Source organism: Bombina bombina, chromosome 3 (assembly GCF_027579735.1).
Source record: "Bombina bombina isolate aBomBom1 chromosome 3, aBomBom1.pri, whole genome shotgun sequence".
In the NCBI taxonomy this organism is placed as follows: Eukaryota; Metazoa; Chordata; class Amphibia; order Anura; family Bombinatoridae; genus Bombina; species Bombina bombina.
Genome location: NC_069501.1, coordinates 647921006 through 647942628, shown reverse-complemented (window position 1 = coordinate 647942628; position 21623 = coordinate 647921006). Strand labels below are relative to the sequence as shown.

Sequence of the window (21623 nt, the reverse complement as noted above, 5' to 3'; positions counted from 1 at the left end):
CCTGCAGATTTGCGGCCAATCAGCCGCCAGCAGGGGGTGTCAATCAACCCGATCGTATCGGATCAGGTCGATTTTCGGCGATGTCTGTCCGCCGCCTCAGAGCAGGCGGACAGATTATGGAGCAGCGGTCTTTAGACCGCTGCTTCATAACTTGTGTTTCTGGCGAACCGGGGCATCAAGCTCCGTTCAGAGCTTGATAAATAGACCCCCATGACTTTACTTGCTCCCTGATTCTGCACTTCTTTCAGTATAAACGACCTTATATACAAACCAATAACAGGTTTTACCAAGGAAAATACCTCTCCTCGTTTTCTAGTTTTTAATATTAAGAATATGGAAACAAATTTGCTATATACTTTTGAGTTTACCCAACAAGCATATATCATGGGCATTATTTATCCAGTATCATATTCTGTCACTAAGGCAAATACCTGGTGAATCATCTTAATTGCCAAAAAAAAAAAACGATTTGGAAAACCCTGAAAATTCTGCCACTACAATAATTTTAAATGTTTGCTTAAATAAGCCAGTTGAAATGCCTATGCCTGTGAAAAAAATGACCCATTTCAGTCTAAGTTTAATTACAAAACTAAAAAAAAAATGTGTGATACATTTAACTCTGTTTTATTGTGTATTAAATGTACCAAGTGGTTAATCAGTGACTGGGAAACTTATTTAAGTCTTAATTACTAGCTTGATTTTTCTGCATAAAAGCCATAAAGCCAAAACAGTTGACCCCCTTAAAATATGTAATTTAGGAACCTAAAAGGGCAAAAATAAAATGCTCTCTTGTATTACAAAATCTGAATCCTCCAGCCTAATGTGATTGTATTGTATTTAACACTTTATATAACATCCAAAGAATTGCAACAATGAACAAAGATTGAGATTATCCTATTAATAGGATTTCAGCAATATTTAGCACTTTATATTAAATGAGGTCATAATCGTTTGTTCAAATGTGAGCACAAAAAAAGTTAAGTATTTAAAATAGCAGTGAAAAAATATAATTTGTTCAAAACAGGCCAAATATGTTTTTAAGAGGATAAGGCTGCTGAATTATATAAAAGGTATTTATCATGTGAGACCTGCAGTATATGTTGGCACTTTATAAGTAAATAATAATAATAATAAATGGTGGAAAACACATTTTCTCACGCACTGGAATACTATTGGTTGGCTGTATTGATACAAAGTATCTTACAGTTTTCTCAGTGCAAAGTCACAAGTTAACAATATATCATCTTGCAAAATCAGGGTATTCTGATTTAAATAGACTCAAATTTGACATCCTATGCAAACCAATATGCCCAGACTGGAACAGAATACATCATCAAAAATAAAAAGTTAATATACTTTCACTTTGCATAAAGTAACACCCTTAAAGGGACACTGAACTCAAATTATTTCTTTTGTGATTCAGATAGAGCATGCAATTTTAAGCAACTTTCTAATTTACTCCTAGTATCAATTTTTCTTCGTTCTCTTGCTGGACAGCACTTGTTTATTAGTGGGTGAATTTATCGACCAATCAGCAAGAACCCAGGTTGTACACCAAAAATGGGCCGGCATCTAACTTACATTCTTACTTTTCAAATAAAAATACCAAGAGAATGAAGAAAATTTGATAATCTGAGTAAATTAGAAAGTTGCTTAAAATTGCATGCTGAATCACAAAAATTTTTTTGGGTTCAATGTCCCTTTAAATTAAACATTAACTGATCATTCATAAACCAGGTTTATCCTTTTCAGTCAAGATAAAAGGTATAAAGTGCATGCTTTTTTCTGGCTAAAGGATCATTTATTTGCTTACTTTCAGAAAGTTTTTATAATTACACAGATATATTTGATAAATTTATGAGGCTAAATAAGAAAATGTATGCTTACCTGATAAATTTATTTCCTCTGGGACAGGACGAGTCCACGGATCATCTTCCTTACTTATGGGGTATTCACCTCCTGGTCTGCAGGAGGCGGCAAAAAGCACCTACAGCAAAGCTGTTAAATAGCTCCTCCCTTCCTTCCCAATCCAGTCATTCGACCGAAGTTAGGAAGAGAAAGGAAAAGCTAAAGGTGCAGAGGTGTCTGAAGTTTAGAAAAAAATAAAACATCCTGTCTAAGACAGGGCGGGCCGTGGACTCCTCATGTCCCAGAGGAAATAAATTTATCAGGTAAGCATAAATTTTCTTTTCCTCTTAAGGACATGACAATCCACGGATCATCTTCCTTACTTATGGGATACAATACCCAAGCTTAGAGGACACAGATGATACGGGAGGGACAAGACAGGATACCTAAACTGAAGGCACCACTGCTTGAAGAACCTTTCTCCAAAAAGCAGCCTCCGCCGAGGCAAAGGTGTCAACCTTATAAAATTTAGAAAAAGTATGAAGGGAGGACCAAGTAGCAGCCTTGCAAATCTGGTCAACTGAAGCTTCATTCCTGAAAGCCCATGAAGAAGCAACAGCCCTAGTGGAATGAGCCGTAATCCTTTCAGGAGACTGTTTCCCAGCAGTCTCATATGCAAAGCAAATGATACTCCTCAACCACAAAGACAAAGAAGAAGCCATAGCTTTCTGACCATTGTGTTTTCCTGAGAAAACAACAAACAGAGAAGAGGACTGACAAAAGTCCTTAGTTCCCTGTAAATAGAACTTTAATGCACGGACCACGTCTAAGTTGTGCAAAAGATGTTCCTTCTTAGAAGAAGGATTAGGACACAAAGAAGGTACAACAATTTCCTGATTAATGTTACGATCAGAAACAACCTTAGGAAGAAAACCCAGTCTAGTGTGTAAAACTACCTTATCTGCATGGAAGATAAGATAAGGAGCAGAACACTGTAAAGCAGAGAGTTCAGATACTCTATGGGCAGAAGAAATAGCAACAAGAAATAAAACCTTCCAAGATAATAACTTAATATCTATGGAATGCATAGGCTCAAAAGGAGCCCCCTGTAAGACAGAAAGAACCAGATTAAGACTCCACGGGGGAGCAATAGACTTAAAAACAGGTCTGATCCTGACCAAAGCCTGACAAAAAGATTGAACGTCTGGAATATAAGCCAGACATCTGTGTAAAAGAATCGACAAGGACGAAATCTGACCCTTTAAAGAGCTGGCCGATAAGCCCTTCTCCAATCCTTCCTGGAGAAAGGAAAAAATTCTGGGAATCTAAACTTTACTCCACGAGTAACCTCTAGAGATCCACACCAATGGAAATATTTACGCCAGATTTTATGGTAAATCTTCCTAGTCACTGGATTGCGAGCCTGAACTAAGGTCTCAACAACGGCATCGGAGAAACCTCGCTTGGATAAAATCAAGCGTTCAATCTCCATGCAGTCAGCTGCAGAGAAGCTAAGTTCGGATGAAGGAAGGGACCTTGAATGAGAACATCCTTCCTCAACGGAAGTTTCCAAGGTGGTAGAGATGACATTTCTACCAGATCCGCATACCAAATCCTGCGAGGCCACGCAGGAGCTATAAGAATCACCGGAGCTCTCTCCTGTCTGATTCTCGCGATGACCCGAGGAAGGAGGGCAATCGGTGGAAACAGGTATGCAAGACTGAAAGACCAAGGAACTGCCAGAGCATCTATCTGTTCCGCTTGAGGACCTCTGTCTGGATCTTGATCTGTATCTTGGCAGCTTGGCATTCTGGAGAGACGCCATCAGATCTATTTCCGGTAGAACCCATTTGAGGACCAGACTGGTAAATACCTCCGGATGAAGTTCCCACTCGCCCGGATGGAAAGTCTGTCTGCTTAGAAAATCTGCCTCCCAATTGTCCACCCCTGGGATGTGGGTCGCAGACAGAAAACACGAGTGGGTCTCCGCCCACCAAATTATCTTGGCTACCTCCCTCATCGCTAACGAACTCCTTGTTCCTCCCTGATGATTGATGTAAGCCACTGTTATATTGTCCGACTGGAATCTTATGAACTGGGCCAAGGCCAACTGTGGCCAGGCCAGAAGGGAATTGAAAATCGCTCTCAATTCTAGAATGTTGATAGGGAGCGCAGACTCTGCTTGAGACCAAGTTCCCTGCACCCTCCTGGGACCCCAGACCGCTACCCAGCCCATCAGGCTGGCGTCTGTTGTCACAATCACCCAGGATGGCCTGCGAAAACAGGTTCCCTGAGAGAGCTGATCCCGAGACATCCACCATAGAAAAGAAACCCTTGTCTCCTGATCTAGAGTTATGAGAGGTGACAAGTCTGCATAATCTCCATTCCACTGCCTGAGCATGTTCAACTGCAAAGGTCTGAGATGGAACCTCGCAAATGGGATGATGTCCATTGCCGCCACCATCAGACCGATTACCTCCATACACAGAGCTACTGATGGTCGGGGAGTTGACCAAAGGACTTGACAGGTCTCTATAATCTTTGATTTCCTGACCTCTGTCAGAAAAATCTTCATCAGGATGGAATCTATCTGGGTACCTAGATAGATAAACCTCGTGCTTGGAACAAGAGAACTCTTTTACAGATTTATCTTCCATCCATGAGATCTTAGGAAGGTTATTACTATCTCCGTATGAGTCCTTGCCAGGACACAAGACGGCGCCTGGATCAGAATGTCATCCAGATACGGCGCCATTGCAATACCCTGCGACCTCAGCACCACTAAAAGTGACCCCAGGACCTTTGTGAAAATCCTGGGAGCCGTGGCCAAACCTAATGTAAGGGCGACAAATTGTAAGTGCTTGTCCAGATAAGCAAATCTCAGGAATTTGTGATGGTCCTTGTGTATAGGAACATGAAGGTACGCATCCTTTAGGTCTACGGTGGTTATGAATTGACCCTCCTGAATCAAATCCTTCTTGGGAACCACAAACAAATTTGAATAAAACCCCTGCCATTGTTCCTGGTCAGGAACTGGAGTGATTACTCCCATGGAAAAGAGGTCTTTAACACAACGTAAGAATGCCTCTTTCTTTATCTGGTTTGCAAATAACCTTGAAAGAAGAAATCTTCCCCGAGGGGGAAAGGTCTTGAACTCTAGTTTGTATCCCTGTGAAACAATTTCTATCGCCCAGGGATCCTGAACGTCGCAATCATCTAGAGTGACTAAAACCTCCCTGAGCAACAGACGGAGGTGTTCTAATTTAAATCTGAATGATACCACCTCAGAATCAGTTAAAGGGGTGGTATCTGACTCCGAAATTTCACCTTCTGATAACATCTCCATACCCTCTAGCTCAGCTCTCTGGGAGAGTACATCAGAGATCGCCACTAATGCATCAGAGACTTCAGTGATCCCATTAGTATCCCTCCTTTTACGCTTGCCCTGTAACATTGGAAGATCTGACAAAGGATCAGAAATTGTAGATGACATCAGGGTAGCTAGGTCCTTTAAGGAGACCTCCGATAAGGTCTGTGAAGTAATAGTACAGGACGCTGCTTGCACGGGCATTAAATCTTGAGACATTTGAGGAGAAAGATGCGGCATACTGCGAGACTCATCAAGAGACTCCTGGGAAGTACCCGCCCTAGAAAGGTTTTGCAAATGTAAAATCTTATCTTTGTAACTTAGAGCCCTCTCAACACACGAGGGACAGAAAGGGACTGGTGGTTCAACATTGGCACTCAAGCACATAGAACAGTTGTTAGATTGCATGGCTTCCATGTCTAACTCCATAACAGAAATCAAAACACAAATAATAAAAAAACGTTTTTTTTTTTTGTTTTTTTAATATTACTTGTATAAAATAATTTTGTAATGCTACAACTAATAAAAATAAGCCTTAGACTAACAGAATCTATGTAATTTATGGGAGAGAGTTCTGAATGCAAAAAAACCCTTTGCCAAAAACACAGTACTGCGCCTTTAAGAAATAAACCGGTAACAATTTTTTCTGCTCAAATACAATAATAGCCCCAAAAAATTGAAGATTCTGCTGAGGTGCCTACCTGCCCCACTGACAAACCGGAGCTCTGAAGAAAAGATCCGGAACTCTGCCACACTCAATTCTGCAACTGCCTGCCTAATTGACAAAAGCCATGTGGTTGCAGAAAAAATGGAAGAACTTCTGCTCCGGAGCTGAAGGACTGTACACTGAAACAGGAAACAGCTCGCCCCTCATGGGCGTAATTGCAATATGGAGCCAAAATAAGTTAACTGTTTAAACACCACCAAAAACCACATGTGCAAAATAAAAGTTATCCCTTTATTCTCCTCAGCCCTTGCCTGTAAATAAAGCTGTCTAAATATACTCTCTCTCTAACCTAGAGAGTGTCTTGTCCCAGCATAAACTCTACTGAAAGTACCCCAGTCAGATTACGCCCACATGGATAGAAAGGGCTGACTTTTATTCTGAGTCTCCAGCAAGAGAAAAAAAGTTAGCACTTGCCTTATATGCTGATCGACAGCAGGTCAACACATCTGGTGTAAGAGGTCTTCTGCCTCTCAGAGCCTTGTGGAGACTGATCAGCCTGAGTTCACTGTTCCTTAGGCGTGTCAGAATTAGGGCAGCGCAATAACATAGGAGGCGCAGTGAGAATTATGTCCCACCAGTTCCTATCGCTTTAAAGCCACCAAATGCTCTACTACAGAGACTGATCAGGTCTAGGCTACACCCTGGAGCAAAGCAGCACTCACTGGCACTACTTTGAAAAAAACAACAACTCTTGATTGAAGAATCTTTTCTAACACTGCACTTTGCCATCTCCTATCACTAACTCAGGCAAAGAGAATGACTGGGTTGGGAGGGAAGGGAGGAGCTATTTAACAACTTTGCAGTAGGTGCTCTTTGCCGCCTCCTGCAGACCAGGGGGTGAATATCCCATAAGTAAGGAAGATGATCCGTGGACTCGTCATGTCCTTAAGAGGAAATATCCTTGCCTTTTTTTACTACACAAAGTTATAAAGATAAAGGAAGTTATTATTTAGGAATAAGATTCATTTGATTATTATTATTGTTATTTTTCTTATTGGTACATGAAACACAAAAGGTTTCTTTCACAATTTAGATAGAGCATACAATTTTAAACAACTTCCCAATTTAACTTCTCAAAATTTTCTTTGTTCTATTGGTATCTTTGTTGAAGAGTTAACCTAGGAGCTGATAGTTGCTTAGAAGGTTGCATATGTCTTTAGCTATCTGGTAGCCTTGTTTGCAATTATATAGAGCATTGCTATAAACATTGTTGCAAACTCTGATGCTAAATGACTAAAGACCCTTTAATTGGACACGGAAGCAGATAATATGCTGGGCAATGCAATACAAAGTGCGTTAAAAAAAGTGCTTTAGTCTTTATTTTTTTTAAATAAATAAAAAGTGTTATCAGCACCACTTACACAAACCTGGGTGCTCACTGGTAGTTCTACACTATGCACAGTGCACAAAGCATTTATTGCAATTATGAAAGGTGTAAACTGAAGATCGCTGAAAATTCAGAAGCTCTCCTTGCCGAAGAAATTGCTAAAAAAAAAAAAAAAACGGAGAAAGAATGTGAATATCCAATCAATACATAAAGTTCCTAAGGAAAGATAACATAAGCCTCTTAGAACCAGATTCAAACTCCATGGGGAGGAGAGGGGTTTGATAACAGGTCTTATACTAACCAGAGCCTGAATAAATGCCTAGATAACTGAGCAGGCTGCCTGTGAAACAAAACAGAAAGTGCTGAAATGTGACCCTTTAGGGTGCTGACCAATGTTTCCTTGTTCAAAACACTAGGAAAGATACACTTTCCACACCTTGTGGTAAATCCTTCTGGAAACAGGCTTGCAAACCTGAATCAGTTGCTATTACATATTCAGAAAAAGCAATCTGAGGAAGAACTAAAACGTTTAATCTCCAAGTAGTCAAACTGAAGATCTTGATAAAAGAATGGACTAGATCTAACTGCATACCACTTCCTGCAGGCAGTGACGTGCAGTGACGTCAGAGACTGGTGAGGCAGTGGCTAGGATACGCCTTCATTCTTTAGATATCCTTTGTTGAAGAAATAGCAATGCACATGGGTGAGCCAATCACATGAGGTATCTATGTGCAGCCACCAATCAGCAGAAACTGAGCATATTTAGATATGATTTTCAACAAAGGACATCAAAAGAATGAAGAAAATTAGATATTAGATGTAAATTGGAAAGTTATTTAAATTTGCATATGGGTTTCATATGGGTTTCATGTCCCTTTAAATGGTGTCTTGGAAAACTGGTCAACTTAGTAAACATCTGATTTTAGTCTAAAAGGATTGTAACAGAAACTCTTGCCAGATAACACAATGCTTGCTCTGATTATGAGATCTAGAAATCCATGCCCATTAAAATATGTTTAAAACATACTTTTTACTTTAAAGGGACATGCCACCCACATTTTTTCTTTTATGATTTATATATTTATAGAGAATGCAATTTTAAACATCTTTCTAATTTACTTATATTATCTAATTTGTTGTATTCTCTTGATATTCTTTGATGAAAAGCATATCTAGATATGCTCACTAGCTGCTGATTGGTTGCTGCACATAGAAGCCTCGTGTGATTGGCTCACCATGTGCATTGCTTTTTCTTCAACTAAGGATATTTAAAAAATGAAGCAAAATAAATAATGGAAGTAAATTGTAATGCTGTTTAAATTTCTATTCTCTATCTGAATCATGAAAGAAAGATTTTGGGTTTAGTGGCCCTTTAATGCTGTAAATTATGCTTATAGATTCTTTAATTACATAAGGGATGAGAGAGTCAGAGGGGGAGGAAGAGAGACAGAGAGAGAAAGAGACCATGGGGAGAACAACACATAAGGAGAGAGATGGATAGATAGAGAGAGAGACACACACACACACACACAAGGGGGGGGAGAGGGACCACTGCATTTTAAAGTAATAAAACAGCAGAGCTACAGAGAGTTCAGAAAGTAAGACTATACATTAGTACAGAGGCAAGCTGCTAAGTTAGTGGGTGTAAAGTTTGAGTAAACAAAATACAAAAACGACCCTGCTGTAAAAGACTAAAAAAAAACACTAAACCACATTCATTAAATTATCATTTTCACTAACAGAATCCTTTTTAGTAAAATCTTACTTTAATAAGATGTGGGTGAAACACTGCTCTCTGTGCCTCTCTCCTGCTCTGGAAGGATTCAGGAAGTGACAGTGGCACATTCCACTGCACTTAGAGGGGAAGAACAGAACTCTCTTTTTCACTTTAGCAAAGCTAGCAGGTTCACAGGACAGCAACAAAATATATGAAAGTTGTTTTTTTTCCGTTTTTTGTTTTGTTTTATATGATTTAACATCCAGCCCCAACCCTATGTTCCACTTACTAATGCCTCTCGCTGGATTGGTTCAGCCCAAATAGGAATGCCTCAAATAAGCAGTTAATGGGCCATGCAATGATCTTAACCACTTGCATCCAGTAGGTGGCGCAGAATGTTGTGTAATGGTGGGCAGACCTGATTGTGCCTCTTCATTACACAACATATAGCTGTGAGAGAAAAAAATGCTGGGGAAAAAAAAATACAATTTTTTTTTTTAAAGCCAATAAAAAAAAAATATATTTTTGCCCATATGAGAGGTGAAGCACTGCCTCACCTGCCTCTAGTGACTGCACATCACTGCCTGCAGGCCAAGCGGGAGTTATTAGCACTCCAGAGATTTGTTCTTGCTAGAGTCAAGCAATCACCCTCGGTAGAAGCACAATGGGAGGAAAAGATAAACTAGACGATAAGCCCAAGGGACTTCTGGTGCATGTAGCAATTCTGCCTGAGGATCACTTGACCCAAATCTAGGGAGTGCATGGAGAACCCAGGAGATCGATCTCCTCAATAGACACCAACGCTACACCAACAGATTGAAAATTTCTGATTGAGAAGAGGCTTAGGGGCCTATTTATCATGCTCCGTATGGAGCTTGATGCCTCGTGTTTCTGGTGAGCCGGAAATTAACCAGATCCAATACAATCGGGTTCATTGACACCCCCTGCTAGCAGCCAATTGGCCACGAATCTGCAGGGGGCGGTATTGCACCAGCAATTCACCAGAACTGCTGGTGCAATGATAAATGCCGAGAGCGTATGCTGTCTGCATTTATCGATGTGCAGTGGACATGATCCGTAATATCGTATCATGTCCACTCGCACGTTCTTAAATAGGCCAAGTCTGAAGTGCTCTGAACATTACACACTGAGTTCCAAAACATTTATTGGTAGCCTCGCCTCCTGAGAAGACCAGAACCCCAGAAGGCACCCAACCTGTCAAGCTGGAGTCTGTGGAGAGCATGTCCAATAATGGACGTAGGAAAACCACCCCCTGAAACACCGGAATGTGAAATCTCCATCAAGAGACTGACTATTGGGACAGAATTAATTTTCTGTAATAGGTTGGTGTGATCTCTATTCCACTGCCTTCGCATGCAGAGTTGCAATGGACACACATGAAACCTTGCAAATTAAATAGCATCTGATGCTGCTACCATCAGAACCACTACCTCCATACACTGAGCTATAGTAACTTGAGATAGGAATTGTAAACTCTGGCAATCAGATGGTAATATGAGCATGTGTTGTGCTTATGGAGACCAAATCTATTACTACTCCCAAAAATGGCCTCCCTTGTAAGCAAAGTGAACGAACTCCTGGGCACATTTACTCTTCAGCCATAACTACAAAGAACCTGGAGTAGATTATCTGTATGGGTAGTCACTAAAGGTAAAAAGGGGAGCTTGGAATAAGAACCTCTCTTTTATTCTGACCTAGGAACAGGAAGAATTACTCATGTCCTCCAGATTCTTATCCTCAGCAGGACTCAATTCCTGAACTCAAAATTAAGGTAGACAATTTACATCAGAAGGTGAAGAATGGACATTATCAGATATCTGAACTGGGTTAAAGGGACAGTCTAGACCAAAACAAACTTTCATGATTCAGATAGAGAATGTAATTTTAAACAATTTTCCAATTTACTTTTATCAACAATTTTGCTTTGTTCTCTTGGTATTCTTAGTTGAAAGGTAAACCTATTAGGTTCCTATGCTAATTTCTAAGCCCTTAAAGGCCGCCTCTTCTCTCAGGGCATTTTGACAGTTTTTCACCACTAGAGAGTGTTAGTTCATGGGTGTCATATAGATAACACTGTGCTCACGCACATGGAGTTCCAGGGAGCCACCTCTGATAGACTAAAATGGATGTCTGTCAAAAGAACTGTAATAAGGGGGCAGTTTGCAGAGGCTTAGATACAAGATAATCACACAAAGGTAAAAAGTGTATTTGTATAACTGTGTTGGTTATGCAAAACTAGGGAATGGGTAATAAAGGGATTATCTATCTTTTTAAACAAAAATTCTGGTGTAGACTGTCCCTTAAATAGCCAAAGAAAGTAGGTAACCCACCAGGAACTTGGAAAAAAACGTGCTTACATTTACGCATACATGAAGGCAGGATTACTGCCATAACTGCAGAAATACCGGTCTTTAAATGATTTTTAAAATCAAAGGAAAAATCATTAACACCAACCTGAGTAGTATACACTGGTAAGGGAAAATAGTCATAGAAAATTGAGACAGCAAAACAGAACTTAGACCAGAACTGCAAAGTTAAGCAGAATGACAGGAAATAACCATTTTGCAAAGCATGCATTTATTTGTAGCAAGAACAAAGTCCGTCCTCTGATGGGTCTAATCTAGCAGAAACAGTTCCAGTCTGCTCCATAGTAGTCCTTAAGAAAGTGTAAGAAAACAATTCTAAATATGATAACTGTATTGAGTACTCAGCAACTTCAGTACAGCAATATATAACAGTAGAAAAAAAGATATTGAATATATGGAAATATCCTCTCACAAGAAATGGTATCATTGTACAGAATTATATAACAGTAGTACAAAGATATGGGATATCCAGTAATATCCTCTCACAAGTAGAGTTATACAATTGTACAACTATAATTAACAGTAGCACATAATATGGAATATATTTGCAGTTTTCCATTGCACAGCAATAAATATCATTTGTATAATATATGGAATATACTGTAGTATCCACTCACAAGTAAAAGTATACTATTGTACAGCAATATATAACAGTTGTAATAGATATGGGATATCCCTGTAGTATTCTCTCACAAATAAGGGTATACCATTGTCTGACAATATATAACAGTAAAAGAAGGATATGGAATATACTGCAGTATCCTCTCACAAGTAAAGGCATACCATAGCACAGCAATATACAGCAGAAGTACAAGATATGGAATATACTGAAGTATCATCTCACAAGTAAGGGTATACTAATGTACAGCAATATATAACAGTAGTATAAATATAAAGAATATGCTGTTTTATCCTCTCACAAGTAAAGAAATAGAACATTAGTAGAAAGATATTGAATACTTTAGCATCCTCTCACAAGTAAGAGTATAATATTGTAAAGCAATATATCACAGTAGTACAGGTGGCCCTTGAGTTAACGCCGGTTCAATTTGCACCATTTCAGAATAACAACCTTTTTTTTCCAGTCATGTGACTGCTATTGAAATGCATTGAAAAACATTGCACTAATTAAAATAGCCAGTAGGTGGAGCTGTCCGCTTGTGTTTCAGCAAAGTTAAGTAAGTTTTACAGCCTGAAATTGATCTGTGTACACATATCAGACCAGACTTATCAAGCAACAAGTTCTAGAAGGCACTTCACTATTATCTTCCTGTCCAGCAGCTTGAGATGAGGGTGCCTAACTGCCTACTAATCACTGAAGATTGAAATGCATAGAATAGGTGCAGACCCAATATTATCTAACATGCTAACAATGCAGAGAACTGTTTGCAGAAAAATGCAAGTAAAAAAACTTTTTGTTCATTAAACTTAGTTTGATGATGATGCAGTCTGTTGTGTAATTATTTTATTAGGTGCTGTTAGCAAATGTTTTTGTTCATTAAACTTAGTTTGATTATTTTATTAGGTTATAATACTGTTTTAGCAAATGTTTTCGTTCATTAAACTTAGTTTAATTATATATTCTGTGTTGTGTGATTATTTGATACTGTTTATAATGCAGTTTAGCATTTAAAGTCTTCATTTCAAAGCTTTAAAAATAAAGTATTAGGTGTTACTTATGACAATTTTGAGAGGGGCCTGGAACCTAACTCCCTCACTTCCCATTGACTTACATTAAACTGGGTTTCAATTTACAACAGTTTCGATTTACAACCATTCCTCCTGGAACCTAACCGGCGTAAACTGAGGGCTACCTGTAGAAAGATATGGAATACACATTAGCATCCTCTCACAAGTAAGAGTATACTATTGTACAGCAATATATCACAGTAGTAGAAAGGTATGGAATATACATTAGCAACCTCTCTCAAGTAAGAGTATACTATTGTACAGCAATATATCACAGTAGTAGAAAGGTATGGAATATACATTAGCAACCTCTCTCAAGTAAGAGTATACTATTGTACAGCAATATATCACAGTAGTAGAAAGGTATGGAATATACATTAGCAACCTCTCTCAAGTAAGAGTATACTATTGTACAGCAATATATCACAGTAGTAGAAAGGTATGGAATATACATTAGCATCCTCTCACAAGTAAGAGTATACTATTGTACAGCAATATATCACAGTAGTAGAAAGGTATGGAATATGCTGTATTATCTTCTCACAAGTAAAGATATAGAACGGTAGTAGAAATATATGGAATATACCTTAGTGTCCCTAACAAGTAAGGTAATACAGTAAATAAGTAGTGGAACAGTATGGGGATAAGAGTTCTCTGTAAACATATCAGCCCTCTCTAACCCCAGGAAAAGACAATCAGTTCTTTTAAGCTCATTGACAAAACATAGAAGTAATGGTTATACCTCTTGTAAAGCTTTCCCAAAAATTGTACTGTGAAAGTAAGTGAAAGATGTCACCTAAACCCCTGTGCTCTCAGTAGAGGGTATCCTACCTCCTCCTGTAGAGTTGCTAAGCAGAAATAATGCACAGAGAGCAAGATGGACACCGCCAGGGTGAAGAAGGGAGCCCATGCAAATTAATATTAAGGGCGGGAAAAGTTTTAGCTCCCACTCTTCCATACGAAAATTACCCCCGTGCTGTGTACCTCAAGTGTACTAAACATACTCCCTGTAACAGCTTAGCATTCCTCAACACTGTAAAACAGCAGCCACACTCACTTTAGCTCCAACAGGCATCTTGAAATTACAGTGAGACACCTTAACCCCTTAAGGACAAGGCGATTTTTCAATTTCTTTCCCTTAAGGACCAGGGCTATTTTTACATTTCAGCGGTGTTTGTGTTTAGCTGTAATTTTCCTCTTACTCATTTACTGTACCCACACATATTATATACAATTTTTCTCGCCATTAAATGGACTTTCTAAAGATACCATTATTTTAATCATATCTTATAATTTCTATAAAAATTTTTTTATAAAATATGAGGAAAAAATGGAAAAAAAACACACTTTTTCTAACTTTGACCCCCAAATTCTGTTACACATCTACAACCACCAAAAAACACCCATGCTAAATAGTTTCTAAATTTTGTCCTGAGTTTAGAAATACCCAATGTTTACATGTTCTTTGCTTTTTTTTGCAAGTTATAGAGCAATAAATACAAGTAGCACTTTGCTATTTCCAAACCACTTTTTTTCAAAATTAGCGCTAGTTACATTGTGACACTGATATCTTTCAGGAATCCCTGAATATCCCTTGACATCCCAAAGTATTGATCTAGGCCCATTTTGGTATATTTCATGCCACCATTTCATCGCCAAATGAGATCAAATAAAAAAAAATGTTCACTTTTTCACAAATTTTTTCACAAACTTTAGGTTTCTCACTGAAATTATTTGCAAACAACTTGTGCAATTATGGCATAAATGGTTGTAAACGCTTCTCTGGGATCCTCTTTGTTCAAAAATAGCAGACATACATGGCTTTGGCGTTGCTTTTTGGTAATTAGAACGCCGCTAAATGCCACTGCGCACCACAAGTGAATTATGCCCAGCAGTGAAGGGGTTAATTATGGAGCATGTAGGGAGCTTCTAGGGTTAATTTTAGCTTTAGTGTAGTGTAGTAGACAACCCCAAGTATTGATCTAGGCCCATCTTGGTATATTTCATGCCACCATTTCACCGCCAAATGCGATCAAATGAAAAAAAACGTTAACTTTTTCACAATTTTAGGTTTCTCACTGAAATTATTTACAAACAGCTTGTGCAATTATGGCACAAATGGTTGTAAAAGCTTCTCTGGGATCCCCTTTGTTCAGAAATAGCAGACATATATGGCTTTGGCGTTGTTTCTTGGTAATTAGAAGGCCGCTAAATGCAGCTGCGCATCACACGTGAATTTTGTCTAGCAGTGAAGGGGTTAATTAGGTAGCTTGTAGGGAGCTTGCAGGGTTAATTTTAGCTTTAATGTAGAAATCAGCCTCCCACCTGACACATCACACCCCCTGATCCCTCCCAAACAGCTCTCTTCCCTCCCCCACCCCACAATTGTCCCCTCCATCTTAAAGGGACATGAAACCCCAAAATTTTCTTTCATGATTTAGATAGAGTGTGCAATTTTAAACAACTTTCTTATTTACTTCTATTATCTAATTTGCTTCATTCTCTTGATATACTTTGATGAAAAGCATATCTAGATAGGCTCAGTAGCTTCTGATTGGTGGCTGCACATAGATGCCTCGTATGATTGGCTCACCCATGCGCATGGCTGTTACTTCAACAGAGGATATTTAAAGACTGGAGCAAATTAGCTAATAGAAGTAAATTGAAATTGTGTTTAAAATTGTATTCTCTACCTGAATCATGAAAGAAAAAATGTGGGTTTAGTGTCCCTTTAAGTACTAGCAGAAAGTCTGCCAGTACTAAAATAAAAGGTATTTTTAAAAAAGTTTTTTTTTATAGCATATTTACATATGCTGATGTGTAGGATCCCCCCTTAGCCCCCAACCTCCCTGATACCCCCCCAAACAGCTCTCTAACTCTCCCCCTCTACCTTATTGGTAGCCATCTTGGGTACTGGCAGCTGTCTGCCAGTACCCAGTTTGCCATAAAATGTTTTTTTTATTTGTATATAGTTTTCTGTAGTGTAGCAATCCCCCACCCACTCCCAGATCGCTTAGATAACCCCCCTCTCTCCCACCTTATACTAAAAATGTGCCATAGTGTAGCATTCCCACCCGCTCCCGCCCCCGTGCTCGCATGTTATTTTTTTCTGTAGTGTAGCTTCCCCCCAGCCAAAGAGCAACCCCCCACCCCCTCCCAGATCCCTTAGATGTATTTTTTAAATTATTTTGTACCCCCACTCTATCCCACTTATTTTTTTTACATTTCTGTAGTGTTGCCGTTCCCACCCGCTTCCACCCGTGCACGCGCCCGCCCTCCCGTGCACGTGCGCGCACCTCCGTGCACGCCCCCGACGGTCACGCCTGCGATCCCGCCCCCTCCACGTCATAGCTAACATCGATGGCCGCCCACCCGCCTCCCACTGCAGCTCCCACCCACCAACGATACTGGCCATCGATGTCCGGTGCAGAGAGGGCTACAGAGTGGCTCTCTCTGCATCGGATGGCCAAGGGGTGTTACTGCAGGATGCCTCAATATTGAGGCATCACTGCAATAACCGGAAAGCGGCTGGAAGCGAGCAGGATTGCTTCCAGCCGCTTTAAACCCCTAATGTCGTACAGGGTACGTCGCTGGTCTTTAAAGACCAGGTTGTGTGCGACGTACCCTGTATGACATGCGTCGTTAAGGGGTTAAGGGGGCAATGCACTTCAAAGGGCAACCGCAATTAAAGCCAATTAACTTTATCTTTTACTAAATAAAGGCAAAAATATCCCCCTTGGCTCCTGGCATAGGGTCTTATCCCCTCCATTACAGAGATCCTGTTCATGAACCACAGGGTTCCAATTATGATGGTAGCCGCCATATTGACAGGAAGAGGCTGAATGAGCACCAAAAAGCCAAATTCCACTAAAAGTTTTAACCCCCAGTGTTCCGGAGTGCCTTTGTAACGTGCCCTGCAGTAATTTATCGGCTCCAGGCGTCATCCCACAACAGTCTGAGAGTGTGGAGCGCTAACGCCGCTGACTACAGTGAGGAGCGGTGAAATTTAAAGGGGCCGATACCCAAAAATGTAAAATACAAAACACACATAAGTACACAATAAAGTGTCTCATACATAAAACGCACATAGCTGTCAAGTGAGGTATAAACCCAATAAATAAAGGCACTTAACCCCCCCTTGTGCACAAACAATATGCATCTGATGATAGCCTGTGGGCTGTGTGAAACATGTAGGTACTTACTCAGCAAATGCCCCTCCACTGTTACCCGAATGCTGATCCTTAAGAAACAGGAAACCCCATCCTGTACTGTAACTAACAGCAGTGGATACACTGAAGGAGTATATCTTCAAGGCCAAACCAGAGGAGGCTAAAGAGACTGTCCCAGCAACACACGTGGCATGCTTATGACAACAACTCTAGAGATGAGATTTACATTAAGTCCCTCTCCCCCAGGAACAACCAATTGAGGTAGAATTAGAGATTAATATCCCTGAAATTATTCAAGAAATCCTGAACACCTCTAAACTTACCTTCTCCTTGATGAGGCAAACAACTACTGGGTCGGAAAGGAAAGTGTGAGTTGTACTTAAAGGGACATGAAACCCAAAATTTTAGAGAATACAATTTTAAACAACTTTCTAATTACTTCTATTATCTAATTTGTTTAGTTCTCTTTGTATCATTTGTTTCTATCTGAACACATTTGGTGAGACAATGACAATTGGTGTGTATATATATATATATATATATATATATATATATATAATCCATTATAGAAGAGGACTGCACTCACTGGATTTGGTATATAAAATAAAAATTTTTATTAAGGTGACGTTTCGGGGTACGCAGACCCTTTCCTCAGACCAGTCTGCGTACCCCGAAACGTCACCTTAATAAATTTTTTTATTTTATATACCAAATCCAGTGAGTGCAGTCCTCTTCTATAATGGATTATTGATATACCCGACTTGGCACCCTGGTTGATGTCCCTATTGCATTGTGAGTGCAGATACACATGGAAGTTATATATATATATATATATATATATATATATATACACAGACACACACACATACATACATACATATACATATATATATATATATATATATATATATATATATATATATATATATATATATATATATATACACACACATACATACATATATATATATATATCTATATATACAGCCACCAATCAGCAGCTAGAACCTAGGTTCTGTGCTGCTCCTGAGCTTACCTAGATAACCCTCTAAGCAAAGGATAACAAGAGAAGGAAGCAAACTATATCATTGAAGTAAATTGGTAAGTTGTTTAAAATGGTATGCTCTGTCTAAACCATGAATGTCTAATTATGACTTTACGGTCCCATTAATGGTCCTTTAAGGCTCTGGCATGGGGAGTCTTTGCCTCCTCCTGCTGGTCAGGAGATGAATTCCCACAAGTAAGGATTTTTGTGGATACTCACCACCTTAGAAAAACAAAAAGGTTTTCATGGATATTTGTTTAGAAGAAAAATAGCATATTTTTCAAACAAAAAATATAGTTAAACAATATTTATTAATGGGAATTATTTTTATTAAAGTAATAACATAATCACCCCAAGTATAAGACAAAATGTATTTAAATGATAAATTAACAATATTGGATTATTTACATCTTTAAGTCTCCCCCCCCCCACTGATTTACAAACAAAATAATGCACCAAATAATACTTCTGGTCTATTTTTGTGTTAGTCTTACCTGCCAGATTTCACATCTTTGATAGAAGAGGTTATAAGAATTCCTGAGGTTGTTGCAGCTATTGCGTGTACTGAGGAGACAATTCTGGGGAGAAAAAAAAAATATATATATATTGGAATTACTATCGTGCCATGCAGAAATTGTTTATGGTGTTCAATAAAATCTCAATTTCAATTTTTTTTCATAAGAAATTAAAACAAAACGCAATGTTTGATGACAACCATCAATAAAAAAGTAAGCATTTCAGTCTTGCTCAGTGAAAAGTACAAAACATTTCAAACACCTGATGCAGCTCCAAGCAGCTACATGTTGTACATTATAAGTGTACGTAATTTCCAGTTTGCCTTCTCCTGGTTCAGAGTAATTGCACTGTGAGGGCTCAACTCGCTCCCAAATCATCAAAGCACAGCACTACACAGTGCAAAACTTAGTTAAAAAATAACATTTATTAAAAAAAAACATTAATAATACACACGTTGTTGCAGACATGGATAGTGTCCCAGAATAGGTCCGTCTAATGCATTTCGCACCGCCTACAGGCGATTTTAAAGGGATACTAAACCCAATTTTTTTCTTTAATGATTCAGATAGAGCATGCAATTTTAAGCAACTTTCTAGCCACCAATAAGCAAGCAAGCAAGTCAGTCAGTGTCTCTCTCTCTCTAATTATAGGTGCCACTATTATGGAATCTAGGTTACGCTGCAGGTATCTGAAGGACAGTTACTGCACATGTGTAAAACACATAAGCACTGGAATTTAATGAAAGATAGTTTTCCACATAGCGGCCCTCATGACTAGAGGAAGGGGGGGAATACATGTTAACACTATATTAAACACAAAATTCTCACTCTAACATACAAAGCCCTCAATTGCACTGCTCCCCCCTACATCTCAGACCTGGTCTCCAAATACTCTCCCTCCCGAGTCCCGACCCCTTCACTCTGCTCACAATCTCCTACTCTCTTCCTTTCTTGTTACCTCCTCACATTCCCATTTACAAGACTTCTCCAGACTGGCTCCCATCTTATGGAACTCTCTGCCTTGCTCCACAAGACTCTATCCTATTTTTAAATGCTTCAAGCGCTCCCTAAAGACTGTACTATTTAGGGATGCATACAACTTACAGTAACCTTTCCTAACTCCATTGCTATCCCCTTGAGCCCCTTAGCATGTAAGACTAATGAGTCCAGCTGTTTGTAGATCACCCTCATAAGAGCCGACTACAACAATGCAACTCTCGGCAGGGCCCTCTACCCATTTGATCCCTATAAATGTTATCTTATATACCGCCTAAGTTTATAGCACTGCAGAATCTGTTGGCGCTCTACAAATATCTGATAATAATAATATATGCTTATAAAAAGTATTGAGTTTAATGTCCTTTTAATTTTTTATATAGCTTTTAGATTTATTTTTTCTATACACATCCCTATATAAACTTATTCCCGATTCTAAAAATGGTCTGGCAAATAGGATTTGTCAACACCCAGGTTAGACCTAGATTACAAGTGGAGTAAAAACGGATAGCGCAGGGTGCATTAGCTTATGCTCGGCCCCTGGCTAAGAACAATGCACAATGTGGTATAACAAGGGGCCAAGAACTCAATGTGGAGAGGAGGTGGATTAAAGGTCTTGTGGGTGTTCTTGACCTCCACCTAGTGGCAGTAAGTATTTTGTACATGTTATAGACACCTATGGACTTTCATCATCTAAGAAAGAAAAAAGATAACCAGAAAGTCATAGTGCAGGTGACATTTTTAAATATATTTCTAATGAAGAGTGCAGGGAAGTCTAGGAGTGCTCATATTACATGTGGCGAGTTAAAGGGACAGTCAACACCAGAATTTTTGTTGTTTAAAAGATAGATATTCCCTTTATTACCCATTCCCCAGTTTTGCATAACCAACACTGTTATATTAATATACTTTTTACCTATGTGATTATCTTGTATCTAAGCATCTTCTGACAGCCCCCTGATCACATGATATTTTATTTATTATCTATTGACTTTCATTTTGGCCAATTAGTGCACTGTCTGCCACAAGCTACGGGCATGATCACAATGTTATCTATATGGCTGACATGAACTTTCTCTCCCCTGTTGTGAAAAGCAAATAAAAAAGCATGTGATAAAAGGCGGCCTTCAAGGGCTTAGAAATAAAATACCAAGAGAACAGAGCAAATATGGTGATAAAAGTAAATTGGAAAGTTGTTTAAAATTACATGCCCTATTTGAAACATGAAAGATTTTTTGGAAGTGTTGTTCTAAAGCACAATACAAAATATCGCTGAACTTCACTACACCTGAGTGGAGGTATAGTATACCTTTGGCTTAGGGCTTGCATAATGGGCGGCATGACATTTTCAGAGCGTGCCCATAGTCTATTATTTGACAAATTTAACCCCTTAACAACCAACGACGTACAGGATACGTCCTACAAAAAAACATAATTTATGTAAGAACTTACCTGATAAATTCATTTCTTTCATATTAGCAAGAGTCCATGAGCTAGTGACGTATGGGATATACATTCCTACCAGGAGGGGCAAAGTTTCCCAAACCTTAAAATGCCTATAAATACACCCCTCACCACACCCACAATTCAGTTTAACGAATATCCAAGAAGTGGGGTGATAAGAAAGGAGCGAAAGCATAAAAAAAAAGGAATTGGAATAATTGTGCTTTATACAAAAAATCATAACCACCACAAAAAAGGGTGGGCCTCATGGACTCTTGCTAATATGAAAGAAATGAATTTATCAGGTAAGTTCTTACATAAATTATGTTTTCTTTCATGTAATTAGCAAGAGCCCATGAGCTAGTGACGTATGGGATAGCAAATACCCAAGAT

The 21623-nt window shown here is 39.0% G+C and overlaps 1 protein-coding gene across 1 annotated transcript in view; it reads right to left on the bottom strand.

Moving 5' to 3' along the window:
• The window catches only part of TLCD3A (TLC domain containing 3A), a 124574-nt gene that overhangs the window by 71253 nt on the left and 31698 nt on the right, over window positions 1-21623 (bottom strand). The window contains exon 2 of the mRNA XM_053704842.1: window positions 18771-18854. Coding sequence (XP_053560817.1) covers window positions 18771-18854 — 84 coding nt within the window. The remainder of the gene's footprint in view (window positions 1-18770; window positions 18855-21623) is intronic.